At 38.8% G+C, this 19,741-nt stretch overlaps 2 protein-coding genes across 4 annotated transcripts in view; both read left to right on the plus strand.

Annotated features, from left to right (window-relative positions):
- Window positions 1–19,741, plus strand: part of klhl24a (kelch-like family member 24a) — a 30,272-nt gene that overhangs the window by 676 nt on the left and 9,855 nt on the right. Inside the window, exons 2-6 of one of the 3 annotated variants that reach the window (XM_067452629.1) lie at window positions 913–1,502; window positions 9,032–9,053; window positions 10,190–10,992; window positions 11,835–11,950; window positions 13,148–13,332. In XM_067452629.1, the coding sequence (XP_067308730.1) occupies window positions 1,017–1,502; window positions 9,032–9,053; window positions 10,190–10,992; window positions 11,835–11,950; window positions 13,148–13,332 (1,612 nt within the window). In that variant the 5' untranslated portion in view covers window positions 913–1,016. Of the gene's footprint in view, window positions 1–912; window positions 1,503–7,559; window positions 7,779–9,031; window positions 9,054–10,111; window positions 10,993–11,834; window positions 11,951–13,147; window positions 13,333–19,741 lie in introns of those variants that run through there. The other 2 variants (XM_067452627.1, XM_067452628.1) reach the window with 2 other exon arrangements.
- On the plus strand, window positions 3,584–4,897 carry LOC137089134 (probable G-protein coupled receptor 148). The gene has a single exon (XM_067452630.1). The coding sequence runs from the start codon at window positions 3,584–3,586 to the stop codon at window positions 4,694–4,696; it is 1,113 nt and encodes a 370-aa protein (XP_067308731.1). The 3' UTR covers window positions 4,697–4,897.

Genomic DNA, 19,741 nt, shown 5'->3' on the forward strand with positions numbered 1-19,741 from the left:
ATGGACTGGCACCCATTTTCTGCATTTCTTTCTTTTCTCTTTTTAAGTGCAGTATTATCAGGAATACAAAAGAAAAAACAAATCAACGTTTTGTTCTAATTAGAGGTATAGTGATTGGAGTATTTTAGCTGTTTATCATTCTGCTTTTAGCTGTTTATCATTCTGGTCCATATACTAGATACTGGAATGAGATGCATAGAAATTAAGAAGGTTACAATTACAAAACAATTGACTTTTATGTTTGTCAAATTGTGTGTTGGGATAAAATGTTAATCAGTGCTTTATTTGATGACTGATACTTTTAATTAGTTTGATTTTGATTTTAATGTTTCTCAGTGTAACATTTATCCATCCTTATTTATTTATCTTTTGGGGAGAAACTGCAAACTGGAAATATTCATTCTGGCCATTACAATTCATTTAAAGGGAAAGTTCACTCGAACCTGAAAATTCGGTCATCCCCTTCACACAACCTCATGTCATTCCAAACTTTTATGTGATTCTTTCTTCCATGGAACACAAAAGAAGATATTTTGAAGAACGTAGGTAATTTGGTGACCACTCACTTTCATTGTAAGAAAGAAAAAAATATGTTTTTTTTTTTTTTTTCAAAATGGCTTCTTTTATGTTCCACAGAAGGAAGAAGACATACAAGCTTGGAACAGCATGAGGATGAGTAAAAGATGACTGTTTTCATTTTTGGGGGAACTATCCTTTTAAAGTCCACCAGAAATGGATCATCATCTCCTGTTGACTTACTATTGAAACAAGAAGTTTAGCTGCGACATATTGACAGGATAGTTCCTTTTTAAAAATTTGCTAGTCGGTTGCCAGTAATATTAGGAAGGAAATTCCCATTAACTGTGCAGAGCAGGATGTGTTTTGAATATTGTTGTTTTCTGTTTTCTTTAGGTAGAGAAGCCGCATATGTGCTCCACCGTTGAGTCTCAGCATACAGAGGAGCTATTGTTCGTTATCCCAACTCTTTCTCTCAGTAGTGTCGTTGTACTATAAATATGACTCAATCTTTCCTTTTTAACATCTCTGTGGATTGGTACAACATAATGGAGAAGAGTCGCATGGATCTGTTTCTCATCCCCACGGTTCTGCTGACCTCTGTCACAATGCTGGTCAACCCCGTTCTGTCCCTCTGCATACTATGCTTTCCTTCGCTACGTCAAGAGACCCGCTACCTGCTCCTTGCTAACACGCTCTTCGCCGACATGCTTTTCCTCACCGTAAACCTTGCGATGGTCTCCTGCAACTCCGTGGGCCTGTACATGCCCCACTCTCTGTGTGAGTTTATGATGGTGAGCATGGTAATGACGTACAGCTGCTCTGTGCTCACCGTCACGTTGATGGTCGTCGACACGTATGTGGCTGTGCGCTGGCCATTACGCTACAACGAGATTGTCCGACCATCTCGGACCAAGAAGATAATCATGATCATGTGGGTGATAGCCGCAGTGTGTCCGGTGTCTTTGCTAGTGATGTTTGAGGCGGTGATTGACAAGAACCAGAACAGCCGTCCAGTGTGTTTGATCCTGATTGCACTGCACTCGTTGGAGAAGAGGAAGGTTGGCGTTCATTTGTACTTCATTATTGCCATCAGCCTCTGCACTACTCTCATCGTGTACTGTTACATACATCTCTACATCATCACCAAGACTTCTGGAATATGGCGTAGTCGGTATTCCCGGGCACGTATGACACTTTTGGCCCACACTCTGTTGCTCATGATGTACTTTGTACCTGCATTGGTATTTGCTGTCGAGCTGGCTCTTTTAAAGCAAGAAACCAAGGATGATGTGGGAGTGTGGATTGACTTAGTGAATATGTGCGTACTGATGTTGTTGCCACGCTGCTGCACCCCTTACCTGTACATATTGCGATATCGTGAGATTTACGAGACTGTCCAGCAGGTGTTGTGGAAGAAAAGACATCTAAGTCAGAGGAGTGAAACCTAGAAGAGGGGACTTGAAGCTAGAGCAGAGCCACCCTGCAAAATAACTGGATCAAGTTCCTCTGAATTCATTTGCAAAAGGAAAATTTTTAATTACTCTTGATCCAAAAAAAGAGATCTCAAAAGAAACATTTTATATTTAGCATTAATGTTCTATTAAAGCATTTTAACTGACACGAAAGAATATTACATATATTTACATATTTTTATATAATTTTTCATTTGTAAACTAAAGATTGAATGGTTTGTGCTGTAATTCATCATAACGAAACTATATTGAGTGCAACTGGGTGAATCTCACAAAGAAATGTCCTGGTCAAATTTGAATTCAGTGAATTTAATTGTTGTACCAAGAGAGATTGCAGTGGAGACATGTTCTCTGGAGTGACATATCACGCTTCTGTGTCTGGCAATCCAATGGACGAGTCTGGGTTTGGCAGTTGCCCGGAGAACAGTACTTGCCTGACTGCATTGTGCCATGTGTAAAGTTTGGTGGAGGGGGGTTATGGTGTTGGGTTGTTTTTCTTAGCCCCTTAGTTTCAGCGAAAGGAACACTTAATGCTTCAGCATACCAAGACATTTTGGACAATTTCATGCTCCCAACTTTGTGGGAACAGTTTGGGGATGGTCCATTCCTGTTCCAACATGACCAGTGCAAAAGCAAGTTCCATAAAGACATGGGTAAGTGAGTTTGGTGTGGAGGAACTTGACTGACCTGCACCGAGTCCTGACCTCAACCCGATAGAAAAACTTTGGGATTATTTAGAGCGGAGATTGTGAGCCAGGCATTCTCGTCCAACATCAGTGCCTGACCTCACCAATGTGCTTCTAGAAGAATGATTAAAAAAATCCCATAAACACACTCCTAAACCTTGTGGAAAGCCTTCCCAGAAGAGTTTAAGCAGTTATAGCTGCAAAGGGTGGGCCAACTCCTTATTAAATCCTACAGATTAAGATAGGATGTCATTAAAGTTTGTGTGCATGTAAAGGCAGGCATCCCAAAACTTTTGTCAATATAGCGTGTTTGAGTGTGTGTGTGCGCGTGTGTATAATTAATTCTTTCATATATGCAACAATTATTGATTAAGGACATTTCTTGACCATTTTTGTAAGATTTCTCCAGCTATATACTCTATGTTGTTATTCATGACCACAATATTGATTCAAACTCTTGTGTGCAAAAGTAGTGGTCGATAGTACTGCTTTTCTCTTGGTAAGATAAATAAATGTACATTTCAAGATTTTTACATGATTGTGTCTTTCTCCAATTTCCTATAAGCATTCAATGTTTAACCTATGAGGCACTTAGTCCTCTAAGTTAAACAATCAATCAGTCCTAACACAACAGTATAAATGTTATGCAATGGTGCTGATTCTAGGAAGACATCAATATTTATGCCTTGGGGCAAAATCCCAGAGTGTCATTCTGATCCTTTTAGCTGCAGAGTGATATTTACCTGTTTCTCTATCTCCACGGAAACCATCTACAGAACAAGCGTGTCTGTGACAAATCTGTCCCCTAAATCACTTAGCACAATCTGCGGGAAGAGGGAAGGAGAGACACATTTACCTGTCCGTCGCTCTTTGCCTTGGATTAGACGCACAAACACGTGCCAAGAGATGGAAACTCTGATGGAGGGAAAGTCTAAGCTTTTCTACCTGGCTTCGGAAGATATTTTTTTATCTATGCTTTGTTCGTTTGGAAATTGGTACAACAAGTCTGGTCGAGCTGAGCTTCACAGGCGTTCCACGAATTTTTCGAACTCCTCTGAAAGCCCAGCGGAGATGTTTGCGCACGAATGGCATGGATTCATTCCTCCCTGCCACATGAAATTGCTTCAGATGTGCCCCATTTTGGCCTTCCTGGCCATTCTGCTGACCACTCCGGTTCTTCTAGTACGTATCGTGTCCCGAGTTGACTTGCGGCAGCAGACGCGTTACCTTCTCCTGGCCAATCTTCTTCTCAGCGACCTACTCTTTGTTTGCATGAATATCCTGAGTGCCTGCATCAACTTATCTGGCGTGTTGATGACAGAGTGGCCGTGTGCCGTGGTGCTCTATCTATGCGCGGTATTATACAGTTCTGGTGTACTAAGTATTACAGCAATGGTGCTGGATACCTGCTTTGCCGTGTTAGCACCCCTTCGCTACCTGGTGGTGTGGCCTGTGTCGCGAACCTACGGAGCGGTTGCTGCCATCTGGGCTGTCTCAGTCTTTTTCCCTGCGGCAGCTGTTGGCATGTTTTTGTGGTACCATAGTACGGGCCCCTGCGCCCTCCACATCTGCTCCCTGCCTTTGCTGATGGTTTTGACTGTAAGCCACTTTCGCCCACTCCACGTCTCCATGTTGCTGACAGTCACCGGAATTATTTTTATCCTCCTCCTGGTGTTGTCTGGTTACCTCATCCTCTACTTTTATGCACGGAGTTCAGGCGTGTGGAAAGGCCAGGCCTCGTCCCGTGCTAAAGGAACATTTCTCATCCATTATCTCCACCTGTTCCTGGCTTTCTGTCCCTTGCTGGTTTTGGTGATCGAGCTGATGCTTTGCCATAATAGTGAGACACTGGACCTCAGAGCAAACCTGTGGATGTCCCTGGTGGTGTGTAACGTCTTACTCATCCTGCCCAAAGCCTTAGCTCCGTACCTGTACGGGCTCCGCTACAGAGAACTGTGCGGCGTGCTGTTCCAGTTCTTTCGGCTGAATAGGCCAAGAACTATCACACCTGTGCTATAAAGACGCTTATTTGAACATGTGAAAAAGACCTTTGAACGGGTGTTGCTGAGCTTTTAATCAACTCGTTGAGTTAAAACCTTACATTTGCTAGCTCTAATGATGATCAACTGCGGTTTTGTTCACAGGGGGAAAGTAATATAATTCATGATGCCAGAATAATATTTGAGATCATGAACTGCATTGCTTTATTGTTTTATAATGTTTCATGTGGTGCACTTTTAATATTAGCATGATTTTTACATCAAAATTAGTCATAATTTAGAAATAAAAGGCATTTTTCCTACCCTGATTTTAGTCCTCTGCTCTGAACGCTCTGTTTGAAGAGACATGTCTGCTGTGAGACTTCAATGTAATCTATGCATATGCAATAGCTAAGTATTACATGTGTAACTCTTACATTTTGTTGCACGTTTTTACTATTAGAGATCTCAAGGTTAAAGCTACACTGTGTAACTTTTTTAGTTTATTCTTAGCTAAAAACAATTAGTTCTTTAAAAAATATGTGCTCATTAATGTATATTTACTTCTTTCGTGTAATACAGTATTCTCATAAGTTTATAATATGCCATTGAAAATACATACAGGTGAGGGGTTCGAATGCTGGTCACCATGTTGCCCCTCCATCTTGAAAGTACATTAGCCAGAGAGGGACATACCCATAAATTCAAGCTTCGTCTTTCGTGTTTTTAACACTCAATGGCACCGTGTCGAATGTGAAGATGGGGATTGCCATGTTAATCTTGGACTAAATCAGCCACCGTAGGAGTTAAACGAAATCAGAATTGAGAGGAACAGAAACTATTATTCACTGGATGGTCTATACCTTTTCACCGCGAGATGGGGGGAAATATCACACAGTGTAGCTTTAACTAATTGTGAAAAGTGTTGATTGTAGCATTGTTATTTAGATAGCATTATATTTAGATTGTGGTTTGAAAGGTCGCAGTAATGAGCATTGTAAGTAAATTTTTGCATACTAACGACATACTTTTATCATAACTAACAGAAATTGCGACTGATTTACCAAAGAATCTACAGTGAAATGTACCGCATACAAATAAATAACTGAGACATTAACATTAAGACCAACATTAAGATCCTTTGGAAGGCCATGTTATTTTTAGTCCAGTGATATTGTATTGCTCTTCTCTCCTCACATGCAGGAGTTGATTTTCATCTGCAGAGACAGTCTTTTACCTGTCATAGACAAGCTGTTTTTGTATACTAACAAGCGCATACTATTAAAAGCTGCAACAAAGTTGTTTTTGGACTAACAAGGAAGTTTTCTGTTCTGAAACTTACAGCATCTATAGTATGGTGACCTTTTATGTCAAAATCTCAAGGAAAATTTTATTTCCTAGTTCATGACCTCTTTAAGGCATTAATTTTGTTTATTGTGGTGTTATGTATTTATTTATGGTATTTACACAAAGTATTTTGGAACTAAAACTTTTTATTTCTAGCCGTCTATAAAAACTAAAGTTATTTCCCAGCCTGCATGTTTAGTCAGAAGCTATCAGGCCTATGTATGATATTGTCTATCCATATCATTACTAGAAAGCCTATTATAATATATATATTAGCCTATTGTAGCACTTTGAGATTTTGTTTAATATAAAGTGCATTATAAATAAAATGTATTATTATTATTATTATTATTATAAATTACTTTTGTACAAATATTGTAAGAGGCCACCCTTTTTTATATATAACATGTGTGTGGCTAAATCCAAGTTACTTATTTTATTGCAGTGACTGGAGTATTTTGACTGAAATGCTATGTAAACCATGATACATTTTGTAAGGGCGACAAACCTGTCCTAAGTTACCTATCTTAAGTTAAAATAGCTATAAACGTATGGCTTCTTTGAAAGGTTACTGAAAATAAATAAATAACACTTACCAGAGATGTTTAACACTGCTCTCTCTCTCTCTCTCTCTCTCTCTCTCTCTCTCTCTCTCTCTCTCTCTCTCTCTCTCTCTCTCTCGTGTTCGTCTGACAAAAATGAACTCTCACTGCTGCTGCAAAATTCGATTAATATTAAGTCTGGAGAGTTGACCCAAGAGTACCTATTCCACATCATCGTTATGTATACTTGTGTGGGACAGCAATCTACCGGTATGTCAGAAAATAATGCGCGGGAAACACCACACAATAAATAAAATAACCACAAGATGGCGCTACGTGTGCATTTAAAAAATAAATAAAGATGATTTCTTCTTGAGATTTTATTTTTATTTTTTTATCAATATTCATTCAATTATTTGCATATATCGCGATTTATACCATTCACATAATATTTGTATAATTATTTGCATATTTCGAAATTTATATCATCACACAAGGTAGATCAAGTTTCTAGTCATGCGTCACGGTTTTTCCGTTTCCTAGTCTGTCCAGATAACTTACCGGTTTTGTTTGTTTTTAAAATAGACTGTTATTTTTTGTTTTGTTTTTTAAAGTCGGCTTTCTACTGTTACAGAAAGAGACGAACGCAATATCAACACCAGCATTTTAATGCACTGTAGAAAAAAACACACGTAGGCTAAGTTACTAAACAAGATAACTTACACGACATTTTCTCATCTAAATTGCTTTCGTAGTACACAATAACAAATAATCAGAACACTATAGAACTGGGTTTTGCTACAGTTGAAAAGCCTGTTATATTTTGTCGTGACAACAATGTGACAAACTGTCTTCGTTCATAATCTGTTTTTTGTTTGCAAACAACGGCCATCCACATGGAAATTCTCGCGCACGGAATTCTGGGGTGTGGTGTTTGTTCGTTGGTTTGAAGGCCTGATGATATTTCAACAAGAACTACATTCTCCAGTGAACACCCTGCAGAACAGCTGACACAAACAGAAGCCCAAACGCGGTGTGTACTTTCTTTGTGCCAGAACACGCAAGGAGCCACTATGATACGGACGTTAACAAAGAAAACTTAAGAGAGGCTCACGCTTATGGAGCTATTTTACAGAAACAAACTGGATTAGTTTGATTGCATTTACTTTTAATGACCTTTACTTTTGCTGTTGTGTTTGATGTTTTCCAGAAAGCTGGTCTCCTGGGGATAAGGTGAGAAAAATAATGCTGAAAACTTTTTTGAACAGCTTTGATGATTGAGATCATGTCAGTATAATGCTATACGATGAATGCGTTAACATTCTATGTTTAAAGATAAAGTGTTAACGTGTCATATATTCTGCGTCATAGTTGTTTATGTTGCGTTAAAAAAACAAGGATTACTATACTATATAATATCTGTCTGTACTATTATAGCATATATATATATATATATATATATATATATATATATATATATATATATATATATATATATATATAGTGTGTGTGTGTGTAAAATATATGCATAAAGAGTCAATTAATGCATAATCAATGCAATCAGTAATTAATACACTTTAATTAATACAAGTATACAACACACCAGTATATACTTACTTTTTCTCTACATACTGTATATTTATATAGAGTGTGCATGAAATGTCTTGTCTGCTGGAAAGCCCTGGTAGACCATATTGGATAAGCAACAAAACCGTCACTTGGATGGTTATTTGAAACACAATATCTGTTGGACTTGCTTGCACCCAGCTTAGACCAGCTAAGGACCACTAGAACCCAACTGCTGTCATTTTGGGCTGGAATTTCCAGCAGGCTATAAGATGCTTTCTCTAAACACTTATGAATTGGTTTGCTGTGTTTAAAGCCTTTTGTAGAGTAGAAATCACACAGAATTGATATCATTTCTATGAGGTCATCCGTTTAGTCCACGTGGGGTTGTTTAGCTGTAGGGGAAGTATTGAGCAACCGTCCATGTTCTTTTATTTCTGCTTCCACAACAAAACAAACCTGAGTGAAAAAAAAAAAAAAGATTGCGCAAACTCACACTCTCTATTTCACTCACTTTATCTCTCAGCCACAAATCAGTGTACCTTTTGTATCAGTACTATATTGCCTTGAGGAATGGATTTGTTTTGGGGTTTTGTCTTTCGTCACGTCTTGACGCATTTCAGTGTGCTCTAGTAACCTTTGTAGATATTTATGACCTCAAAACCTTTGTTTTCTGTGATGATTGTGCAATAGTTTGCTTTTCAGCCTTTGTTAAATGTTGGTTTTCATGACCCTTGTGACGCATTATAACACTTATAATACCACTGTAATAATAACACTTAAGTTAACAATTTACCTTGAAAACAATGCTTAATAATGACTTGCTTTGGTAAAAAAAATCAGCTTCATCAAAGTTAATATAATATCTTTTTCCCCAGGAATTACTTTACTTTTCGTCTGACATCACCTATGCCACTCAGGTGGGAATCATAATGTTAAAGGGTTAGTTCACCCAAAAATTTAATTTATGTCATTAATGACTCACCCTAATATTGTTCCCCACCCGTAAGACCTCCATTCATCTTCAGAACACAGTTTAAGATATTTAATATTTAGCCCGAGAGCGTATGCAAGTGTATGCACATAAAGATTCAAAAGGTTGTGAATCAGCATATTGATTCATGATTCGGATCGCTTGTCAAGCGTATGCTGTAATCACGTAACATTGCCGATCCGAATCATGAATCAATCTGCTGATTCATGACTGTTTTAATCTTTATTTGAGGATTGAAAACAAAACCGGAAGAGAAGACAATGCTGAATAAAGTCGTAGTTTTTGTGATTTTTGGACCAAAATGTATTTTCAATGCTTCAAGAGATTCTAATTAACTAACTGATGTCACATATGGACTACTTTATTGATGTTTTTATTACCTTTCTGGACATGGACAGTATAGTGTGCATACATTTGGATATGCTCTCGGACTAAATATAAAATTAAAATATCTTAAACTGTGTTCTAAAGATGAATGGAGGTCTTACGGGTGTGGGACGACATTAGGGTGATTAAATTGATTAATGACATCAATTTCATTTTTGGGTGAACTAACCCTTTAATGTAATTGCCAAAGAGCTATGCATTGTTGCTGACTATTGTTGCAAGTACTTTCTATAATCTATGCTTGATAGTGTTGATGTAATAAAGGTTATGGGTATTTTAACAAATAATAATAGATTTGGAAAATAATTGTTACTATTGAAATGCTCTTGAGCATGAACTTGAACTTTAGCCTCCATGTCAGGGTCAAAAAGTCACTTTAAAAGTGTGAGAATAGCCACATTCTATATGAAATGAATAATGCAAGAGGCCAATAATATTATATGGCTGCAATAGTCTCCTGCACAGTGAGGGATAAACACATCTTAACCAGGTCTTGGATTTACTTTAAAATTACAGACTGGCATGTTGAAGCAGGGGTACTAATCTTAAGAAGGTGGACCTCAGTAGGACTGAATGCAACTTATAATGTTTGTTGATTGTAACTGTGGTTGCTCTGCAGGTGTTGATGGTCGCTTATCGTTTTCCTGCAGGCATTGATAGTGATTGTTAGTTGGTGAAGGTCTCCTGTCAGATACAGTCATGGTGCTCATTTTGGGTCGCCGTCTGAATCATGAGAACTCCGGTGGCGTGCCTGAATTGCCAGCTATCAAGCGTAAAGTCTTTGAGATGGAGTCCAAGACCCTGAACGACGTGTTCAACTTCTCTTCCGGTTCCTCTCACTCTGAGAGCGTCCTCCAGGTCTTCAATGAGTTCCGCGACAGCCGCCTCTTCACGGACGTGATCATCAGTGTCCAGGGGCGCGAGTTCCCCTGTCACCGTGCCGTGCTGTCCGCCTGCAGCAGCTACTTCCGTGCCATGTTCTGCAACGACCATCGGGAGAGCCGCGAGATGCTGGTGGAGATCAACGGCATCCAGGCGGACTCTATGGACATGTTCCTGCAGTACGTTTACACTGGACATGCCTGCATCACCACACAAAACGTCCAGTTCCTCTTCGAGACCTCCAGCCTCTTCCAGATCGCAACTCTGCGGGATGCTTGTGCAAAATTCCTGGAGGAGCAGCTGGATCCCTGCAACTGCCTCGGCATTCAGCGCTTCGCAGATGCCCACTCTCTCAAACAGCTGGCCAGTCGTTGCCGTGTTTTCGCCTTGTTGAATTTCCCAGAGGTGGCTCAGCATGAGGAGTTTCTAGACCTCCGCAAGGATGAGCTGGAGGAATACTTGGCCAGCGATGAACTGTCCATTGGCAGGGAGGAGTTGGTGTTTGAAGCGGTGATGCATTGGGTCTACCACAGCGTGGAGTATCGCAAACCAATGCTGAAAGATCTGCTGCAACATGTTCGACTGCCTCTGCTTCACCCAAACTATTTTGTACAGACGGTGAGTGCCACATTCACATTCATTTGGACAGGTAGAGAAGCTCTTTTTTTAGTTCAGTAAATCCAGAAATCTGCATGGATGTTTTTATAGTGCCATAGTGATGTATTTTTGTAGGCCAACCTGGAAGCTAGCATCATCTTGGTTTGCTCGACAAACCAATCAGAAACCAGGCAACCTTTGTAGTCCCATTTAGACACTTTTTAGAAAGACAAGGAAAAAGGTTTATTTAAGATAAATCCCAAGTGGGTATTACTAATGTTTTTTAAGTTATAAAAACAGGATAAAATATATATTTTATTTTAAAATATAATATATTTTAAAATATAAAATATCTTGAACTTGTTTTAACCTCAGCCCTTATTTCAGGCATTTAACCAAAAAAAAAAACAATACAAAAAACCTATTAACTTTAGGACAATGGAACCACCAGTTCTAAAATTCTCGTTTCAGGGTTTTTCCTATACAAATGTCATCCCTGCAGATAGTGATCAATGAACCATAAAATCAACCTTGATTTGTTTCCTAATGTCCTCAAGTGAAAATCAACCCTACATTGGGTATGGTATGGTCTTAAAATCATGAAACTAGATAAAGCAAGTACTTGAGATTTGGCTGTTTGCAGAGTTTGCTCTATTGAACACAATTGAACCGGCTAATCGAGATCCTGAGGTTCACTATAAAAATATTGGCAGGTGTGCTGAACTAGTCAAGTCAAGCTCTTTCTTTATCGTCAAAATACAACAAGATTATTTAAACAAGATAGCTAGACTCTACTGAATGGCAGATATGAGGGAACAGTTTTGAGGCCGAGCAATAAGATTGTGATAATTTCTCGGCTGCAGGTGGAAGGTGATAAACTGATCCAGAATGCTCCAGAATGTTACCAACTGCTGCATGAAGCACGTCGCTACCATGTACTTGGCAATGAGATGATGTCACCACGTACAAGACCGCGCAGGTACAATCTAGTCTCTGATCAAATCACATTGTCAGCATTGTTTAGGAAATAGCTTTTTCCTCCTGTGTAGGACTGAAATTGCATGCATTTCACAGAGGCAATGAAACCACTGGAAACTGGTCAGTTTTTCACTGCACTGTGCTGAACATTTGAGGATTAGCATTGTATTACAGGAGGAATATATAATACCAGAATATCACCTACTATAAAAAAAAAAAATCACTTAAAACACTGCATCATAACAGCCTGGAATCGTGACTGTGACTTTGACATGAGCAGCCACTGCTCGCGTTTTCTTCAAAGCAAATGTAATCCATTTCTAAACGCTCGCTTGATTCATATCATGAGTGAAGAGGTTATTAGGTACTTTTGTTTAGAGAAAGTATCCATTTAAAATATGAATTGGAATTAGAAAACATCTTTGTTTGGTGGCCGCATGTCTTATGTTGGAGGCAGTATTTATTTAGTGAAATATCTGTAGGAAGTATCTGTATTTTTGGATTACTTTCTTTATAGGAGTCAAATGTTGGGAGGCGTAATCTGTACTTGAAGGCAGTATCTTAATATAGAGTTTCTGTATTTAGATTTCATATCCTGAAATGTGGTCTGTGTCTGTATTTAGAAGCCGTATCTGTGTTCTGGAGGTGTTATCTGTGTTTGGAGTTAGTATGTTGCATTGGGGGCTGAAAATGTATTCGCTTTTCTTCAGACATTCCACTCTACCATATATAACCTCTGTCACAAAGTCATATTTCAAAATGATTGGGTTATTTTAAAAACGCACACATTCAGCCCAGTGAAACCACAAATGCACAAACATTCACTGTATAGGACTTATTCAGTTATTGTCTGCACTAAAGACACATAAAAGAGCTGTGCAGGCAGTCATTGTTAACATTGTTGCATAGTGTCAGATATCTCAAACACAACATTGAATGTTATTCTCACACACACACACACACACACACACACACACACACACACACACACACACACACACACACACACACACACACACACACAAACTAAACACATTAAAGTGTCTAGGAAGAGTTTTAATTTTCCAAAGAATCATTGCAGAAACTCATTGTACCTTAGCAGGAATGAAGCTTAACTACTTCCTGATGCTGTCATCTCTTTATTTCTCCACTTCAAAGTCTATGCTTATCTGTTGATGTTGCTTCTCCCTGTCTGCAGGTCCACTGGCTTCTCTGAAGTCATTGTAGTGGTGGGTGGCTGTGAGCGAGTGGGGGGGTTCAATCTGCCTTACACGGAATGTTACGACCCCGTGACGGGAGAGTGGACATCTCTTGCTAAACATCCTGAGTACACCAAGTCTGAGTATGCTGTGTGCGCCCTCCGCAATGACATTATTGTGTCCGGTAAGACCCTCTTATTTCTGCTTGACAAATGATAAATGGCTAAATGTTGTTTTGCCCCATTGATGGTAAAACCTTTTTGGTCTAAAACCCTCATCATAGCTGTATATGAAACACCCTTTATGTTTAAATGGTTGTGATTGTTTTTTTTTTTTACATCATGCTGGTATGCATAGTGGTATGTGCTGTACTTTTGGTACTGGTGTGTCCTGCACTTGGTCACAATGACTGATCAGCAAGAGGCTAGTTCTACGGAACTTGAATGCCCACACACACACACACCCACTCTCTTTCTCTCTTTCTTTTTTTGACCTGTGTTGTTGGCACAGGCATCTGGAACTTCCTATAAAAGTATATTTACCCAGATTTACATGTTAGAGAGGAGTCTTGATGTCTGCTTGGAACATAAATGATATTTAATGAAAAACTCAATTATAAAAACTCTTTAATGAAACAAAAAATGCTAGCATGCATATTTGATTGAAATGATTTTTTAAAGTTTGAACTGTTTTAATGAATTTTACTGTAAAAAACAACTGATGTGTTCAAATTCTGCCAAGATTATCACTGTGTGAAATGTGGTGGAAAGGTGTGCTTTAACTTTAAGTGGTCATACATGATTTCCACTTGATTGGTTGAAAACTGTTTAAAAAAGACCAGACCCAAGATCCTAAGGTGCAGTCACATGTATCGTTGCTTTGTGAAATATCGCAGGCGAAATCTAGTTTTTCAGATGAGAGTTTTGAGAATTTCGATCGGGAAAAAGTTCCTCATGCAGATTTTGCTTATGTTCATGTTGGTTAGGTGAATTCTCCATCCTGATCAACAGAAAGCTGGTTGGTTTGAAAATGATCTCTATGCAAGCAGTGCTTTATACATCTCTACACTATTGACAATGGACCTGTTTTTTCACACTAATGTGACTGCAAGGTAGGGTAGGCAATTTTGGAGAGGCTAGCAATATCAAGCTAGTTTTGAAAGCATAAGATCCCACCCTCCCTTCAGAACACTCTCCGAACACGTAAACACACACAGCAGTCTCCAAAGCACCATGAGATAAGAGATGATTTTAAACAAATCTTAAAGGTGAACTGTAGTATTTTTGCAGTAAAATATCCAAAAACCACTGGGCCAGTGTTGTATATTTTGTTCAGTTGAGTACTTTCAATATCCCAAATATTTCCAACATTTGAGGTGTGTGTTGTTCATCTCATTAACAATCGCTCCAGCGGCCTTGCTTAGCTCCACAACACTCAGCCCTGCTCTGCTTCATACTACAGTAATGTTAATAACTGCATCTATCAACATGATTTCTGGCATGAGTCCTATCTCGATTCTTTCCCACCGGCTGTGAGGTGAAGACCACATGTCCCAAGATGCTGTGCTCAAACTTGGCGTCATCAAACTACGCCTTTGTTTTGAATAGGTGCCCTTTAGTGGACGGAAAAGTTGAATAGTGCACCTTTAATGTCTCAAAACACACAATGTTACAATAATAATGAACATAAAATATCTTACCGGCTCACGATTAATTAGAATATACTTCCGGGTTTCTACTGATAGAAAGCCAGATGCTAAATCGCAGAAGTAACCCTTTAAAGAACACGTTAAAGACGTGATGTCTGTGCGCAGGTATGGAAACACAAATGTTGTTAACAGGCAGGTAGAACATCAACATTGTACTGAATGCAATGATTGGACTGACATTTTTTTTGGTCCTTAGATTTCCACAGAAAATATTAGTACATTTAAAGAATAAAATAAAAATATATATTAATGCCACTTATATTATTGATTGTTTTTGGGATGCGAGGGGAGTTTCAAAAAGTATAACAAAAAGCGTTGACAAATTGCCCACCCTACCTTTAAGCGACCATCCATATCACCTTAGCATCTGCACAGAAACATGTTTTAAACCACTCAGTAAACCTTAATACTTCCATAGCAACACCCTGGCAACCCTACATATCATCCTGACTTTGTAGCGGTTGCTTTTGCATGTGCAAGCACAGACATTCTTAGAGAATGAGATTTTAAGGATCATGCCAGTAATTAACCATTCATAACACCATATCAACTCCCTAACATCCGCATAGTAACATGCTTGAAACAACTCAGAATCCTTTAGTAACTCCATTGCAATACCCTTTCAACCATACACACCATCCTTGCATTGTGGTAGGCACATTTTCTTCAGACAATGTAAACCTCTACTAAATACATTGTTCTGTTGAGCTTTGTTTAAACAAATTCTGTTATCGTGTCAATGGGTTGGGCAAATTAGTCTTGGGCTTTCTGTGGTGAGTTAAGGGCTTTTAGCAAATGCCTTGTTTGTGAGGACATTTCTGGAACAGCTTTTTATGATTTGAGGAAACTCGGAAACAACATTTGCCTCTGTGACCAGCCAGTGTGTCAAGGGCTGTTCTCACTGGCAAACTCTAGCCTTCTATTGGCTGAGAGCTTTGGGCATTAAACTCTAACTGGCACAGGCAAGCGGCATCTTGGGGAAATATTTGTGCCAAGAGTTTCAGAATAGTTCTAGGAATGATCTGCAGTGTTTGGCTTCAGATGTTGGTGAAGTTATTGCATTATTTATACAGGTCATGCTCTCAAGGAGTTTCTATTACTGAGGTTTTTTATACAACTTGATCTTTAACTCTTTTAGGGTGTGTGTTAGTGTCCGTGTGTTAGTGTGTGTGTGTTTTGTTTGCACAAGCTAGATACCATAACTAGGAACTCTGAATTGTATAATTCTTATTCTTCTCCTTCTAGAGCCATTGTTTAGCACTTTAAAAACATGAAGTAAGTGTGTTTTGTGTGACTGATTTCCATGAATAGATCTGTTTTTGAGCTCATGTTCTCACGTGTCAGATTTGCCCTTCTCTCTCTCTCACACACACACGCTACTTATTGCTGTTCTCGTGTGCACGTGCAGTTGGCCAGCCTCCAGCATTAGGTTTGGAGGCCCCTTACTAAATCTGTCCCTCTCCTCTGTCAGAAGTCATATCCTACTACAGGCTTGGTGGCTGTCCTTGATGAACATTACTCTTGGATTTCGCCACTCTAAAGTGTAAATTCACAACATGTTAAAATTATTTTAACATGTTCAGTTATTTTCAAATCATTCTCAGGGGATGCCTTTTTTTGCATGCAGTTCGTTAACAATGCTTTTAACAGCCATCCACACGTTTCATTTAAAGGGATACTTCACCGCTTTTTCTATATTAAACTATGTTATTCCCTTAAAGGGGTACTTCAGTGCTGGGAAGATGAATCTGTATATAAACTGGGTCATTAATGTAGTAGAAATGTTACATTATTTTTGAATTTGGTGCTTTCTAGACTGAGAAAAGACAGAAAATGTATTTTTGTCTCATGGGGATGAAAGACAACAATTCCCAGAATGCTTCGCTGCCCTGTGAGGCCATTCCCAAAGCCATCTACTGGATTACTGTGACTGAGTTGGAGAAGACACTACAATTAAATACTGAATGTGTCTATTCAATATGAGTGAGTCACCGCGCGAGTGTCACAGTTTTATTGCGAGTTTTATCCCTATTTTAATTCCTTTCTATGTAAAGCACTTTGAATTGCCATTGTGTATGAAATGTGCTATATAAATAAACTTGCCTTGCCTTGCCTTGCACTGAGCACTAACTGCAGGAGTCAGATTACATTTAAAGTCATGAGCTGATGAGCTCTCATGATGAGAGCTGAGGTAATTGCGACCACGTTCGCGGCATACATTCACAACGCGTGTTCAGTCTGGCGCGTTTTCAGTACATGCCTTTGGAAGCACAATCATTTGAATATACTCCAGGGTTTCTACTGATACAACGCCATATGCTAATCGTTGAAGTAACCCTTTAAATAAAACGAGTTGATACATACCTCTCTCGTCTGAGTGCTTGCACTTAATCGCTCTGACGCGTGATGACGATCTGATAGCATTTAGCTTAGCCCACTGAGCCCAATTCATTCACTATGGTACCAAACAGAGATCAAGTTAGAAGCGACCAAACACCTCCATGTTTTCCCTATTTAAATAGTTACACGAATAGTTGAACGATCAAGTATGGTGACATCAAATAAAACGTGGCGCTTTTCTAAGCGGATTACAAAGGAGAACTATATTGTACGGCGGAATGGCACTTCTGAGAGTACTTCGACTCGGTGCAGTAAAAAGTCCCGGCTGAAAAATCCTTCCTCACATCTCCCCCTCCCTCTCACATTTCTGTCAATAGGGGGGAGGATGTTTCAGCCGGGACTTTTTAAGTAAATAAACTTGAAATACACTAAAGTTCCCTGCATTTTGGACAGTTTGGATGTTAACATATTACATGCCAAATAATCTTTCATTGGAGCCTTGTATCTGAATTTCTTCAGAAGAGCCTACATTTTTTTTATCATCATTAAAAGTTGAATTGTCATTATTCTCACTCTCATTTTATTCCAATCCTATATGACTGACTGACTTCTACTTTGCACCCTATAGACTTTCATTGTATGGACAAGAATATGATATCTTTGTTTGAAATACCATCTTTTGTGTTCCACAGAAGAAAATCATACAGGCTTGCAATGGCATAATGATGAGTAAATAAAGATATGCTTTGCTTTCTCACTGTAAGAGAAACCATAAATCATTCTGTGCAAACCTGATCAAGATGCAAAACTTTTGAATGATTCACTGCTTCCTGTTAACGTCTGTCCATTTTAGGAACCTAATGAACAGGGCCGTCACTAAACATAAATCATAGTCATGCCATTGCATATAATTCAAAGGTACTTATTATTGACTTGTAAAAAATAAAATAAACTCAAATATTCCTACAGAGCCCCAAAGGGACATGGTTACAGGGAAAAAGACATGAAATGGAGGAAAGAATGTTTGTCAATGCTTTTGCCTTCTTCTCTTGCAAATGTTTTGTGTTGTTTTTAGTTTTGCAAGCGAATGGAAAAGCATTGACCTATTATTTTTTTCTTCCATCTCATATTTTTTTTCCACCACCATGTCCCTTTACAGGCTCCATCGATTATTTTTTATTATCTTTAGATTATTGTATTAGATATTCGATTTTATGTCAGGATCCAATACTGGTTCTGACTTGGTGTTTGTGATAATTTTGCAAGAAATTTTATGAATTCTGAAAAGAATTGGCATTTTGTAATATATTGAAAAATGTTGTGCACTAATCCAAGCCATAAATGTGCTTAACTCATTCAGGGCTATCCTAAATGTATTTGAAGCTACATCCCTTAGACATATGTCTAGCAATGTCTCTGCTAATGAGTAGCTTTACTGTTCACCCGCAGGTTTAACATCCTGCTTTAAGCAATCTCTGTGACAACATGTGAAGTGTCGGCGGGAGACTGACTCCGTCTTTAAATGCTGGTTTGTCCAGTCTTCAGTCTGAATTTATCCCACAAAGGCCTGATGCTCTTTGTCAGGTGATATTTATGACAGGAAAGCAAACTAAAAGGACTGAAGCCAGGCTTTATTATATTTACTTAGTATTAGAGAACAAAGCAAACGCATCTTCTTTAATAAGACAGAGATTCTGCCTTTGTTTACCAGACAGTTGCTCATCTATTGCACTAATGGAGTTTATGAGCACTGTAGTTCTTGCTGTGGTGCTTGTACTTCCTCAATAATGTTCTTCGTTTATTTCCTACCTCCACTTTTTCCTTCTTTGAGCTTCCCTTTTCTCCTTTTTTTCTGCTTGCGTTTAAAAAGGCCAGTTATTTTTAGCATATGTTTACTCTTGAATGCATTTGCATTCAATTATATTTGATAAAAAGGCTTATGAGTGTTTCTTGCAGCGAAAATAGTTGAATGAAGGTGGTACCAAGATGGCCGGTTAATGCAACAACTTGCCTTGAAGGGACTTTCACGGGTATTGAAAGGGAGGTATGGGCCTCATTTGCTATTTGAGAAATTCTGACATTTTTATTCCATTAACAGAAATAAAGTGGAACGGCCTGCCGCCAGGTGTTTAGGTGTTTTGCGTGTGTGTGGGAGAGAAGGACTGTCAGAGCATGCCTCAGACGTGCTGTTTGGATAAACAGCCATTTGGGCGAGATGTGAAGTGGCACTGAATAGAACAGCCCTCAGCAGATTTAGATAAACATAGATGACAACAAGAAAGGATGTTAAGATCAAATGGAGCATTTCTGTTGAACAGGAACGCAGGTGAAGCCCTGTGGTTTGTGTAATTACAGACATGGTGTTATCTCAAAGTGAGCACTAAATAACATGTTTGTGGGTTTGCAAGTTGAAATATTTAACCACAAACAAGCTGCTAGTGGTTGATAACAATACAGTGGCTCCAAAAAGTATTTTGACACTAAAAGGAGTAGTTCACGCAAGAAATGAAAGTTATCTCACCGTCATGCCATCCCTGATGTATAT

This window comes from Pseudorasbora parva, chromosome 9, assembly GCF_024679245.1.
Source record: "Pseudorasbora parva isolate DD20220531a chromosome 9, ASM2467924v1, whole genome shotgun sequence".
Classification (NCBI taxonomy): Eukaryota; Metazoa; Chordata; class Actinopteri; order Cypriniformes; family Gobionidae; genus Pseudorasbora; species Pseudorasbora parva.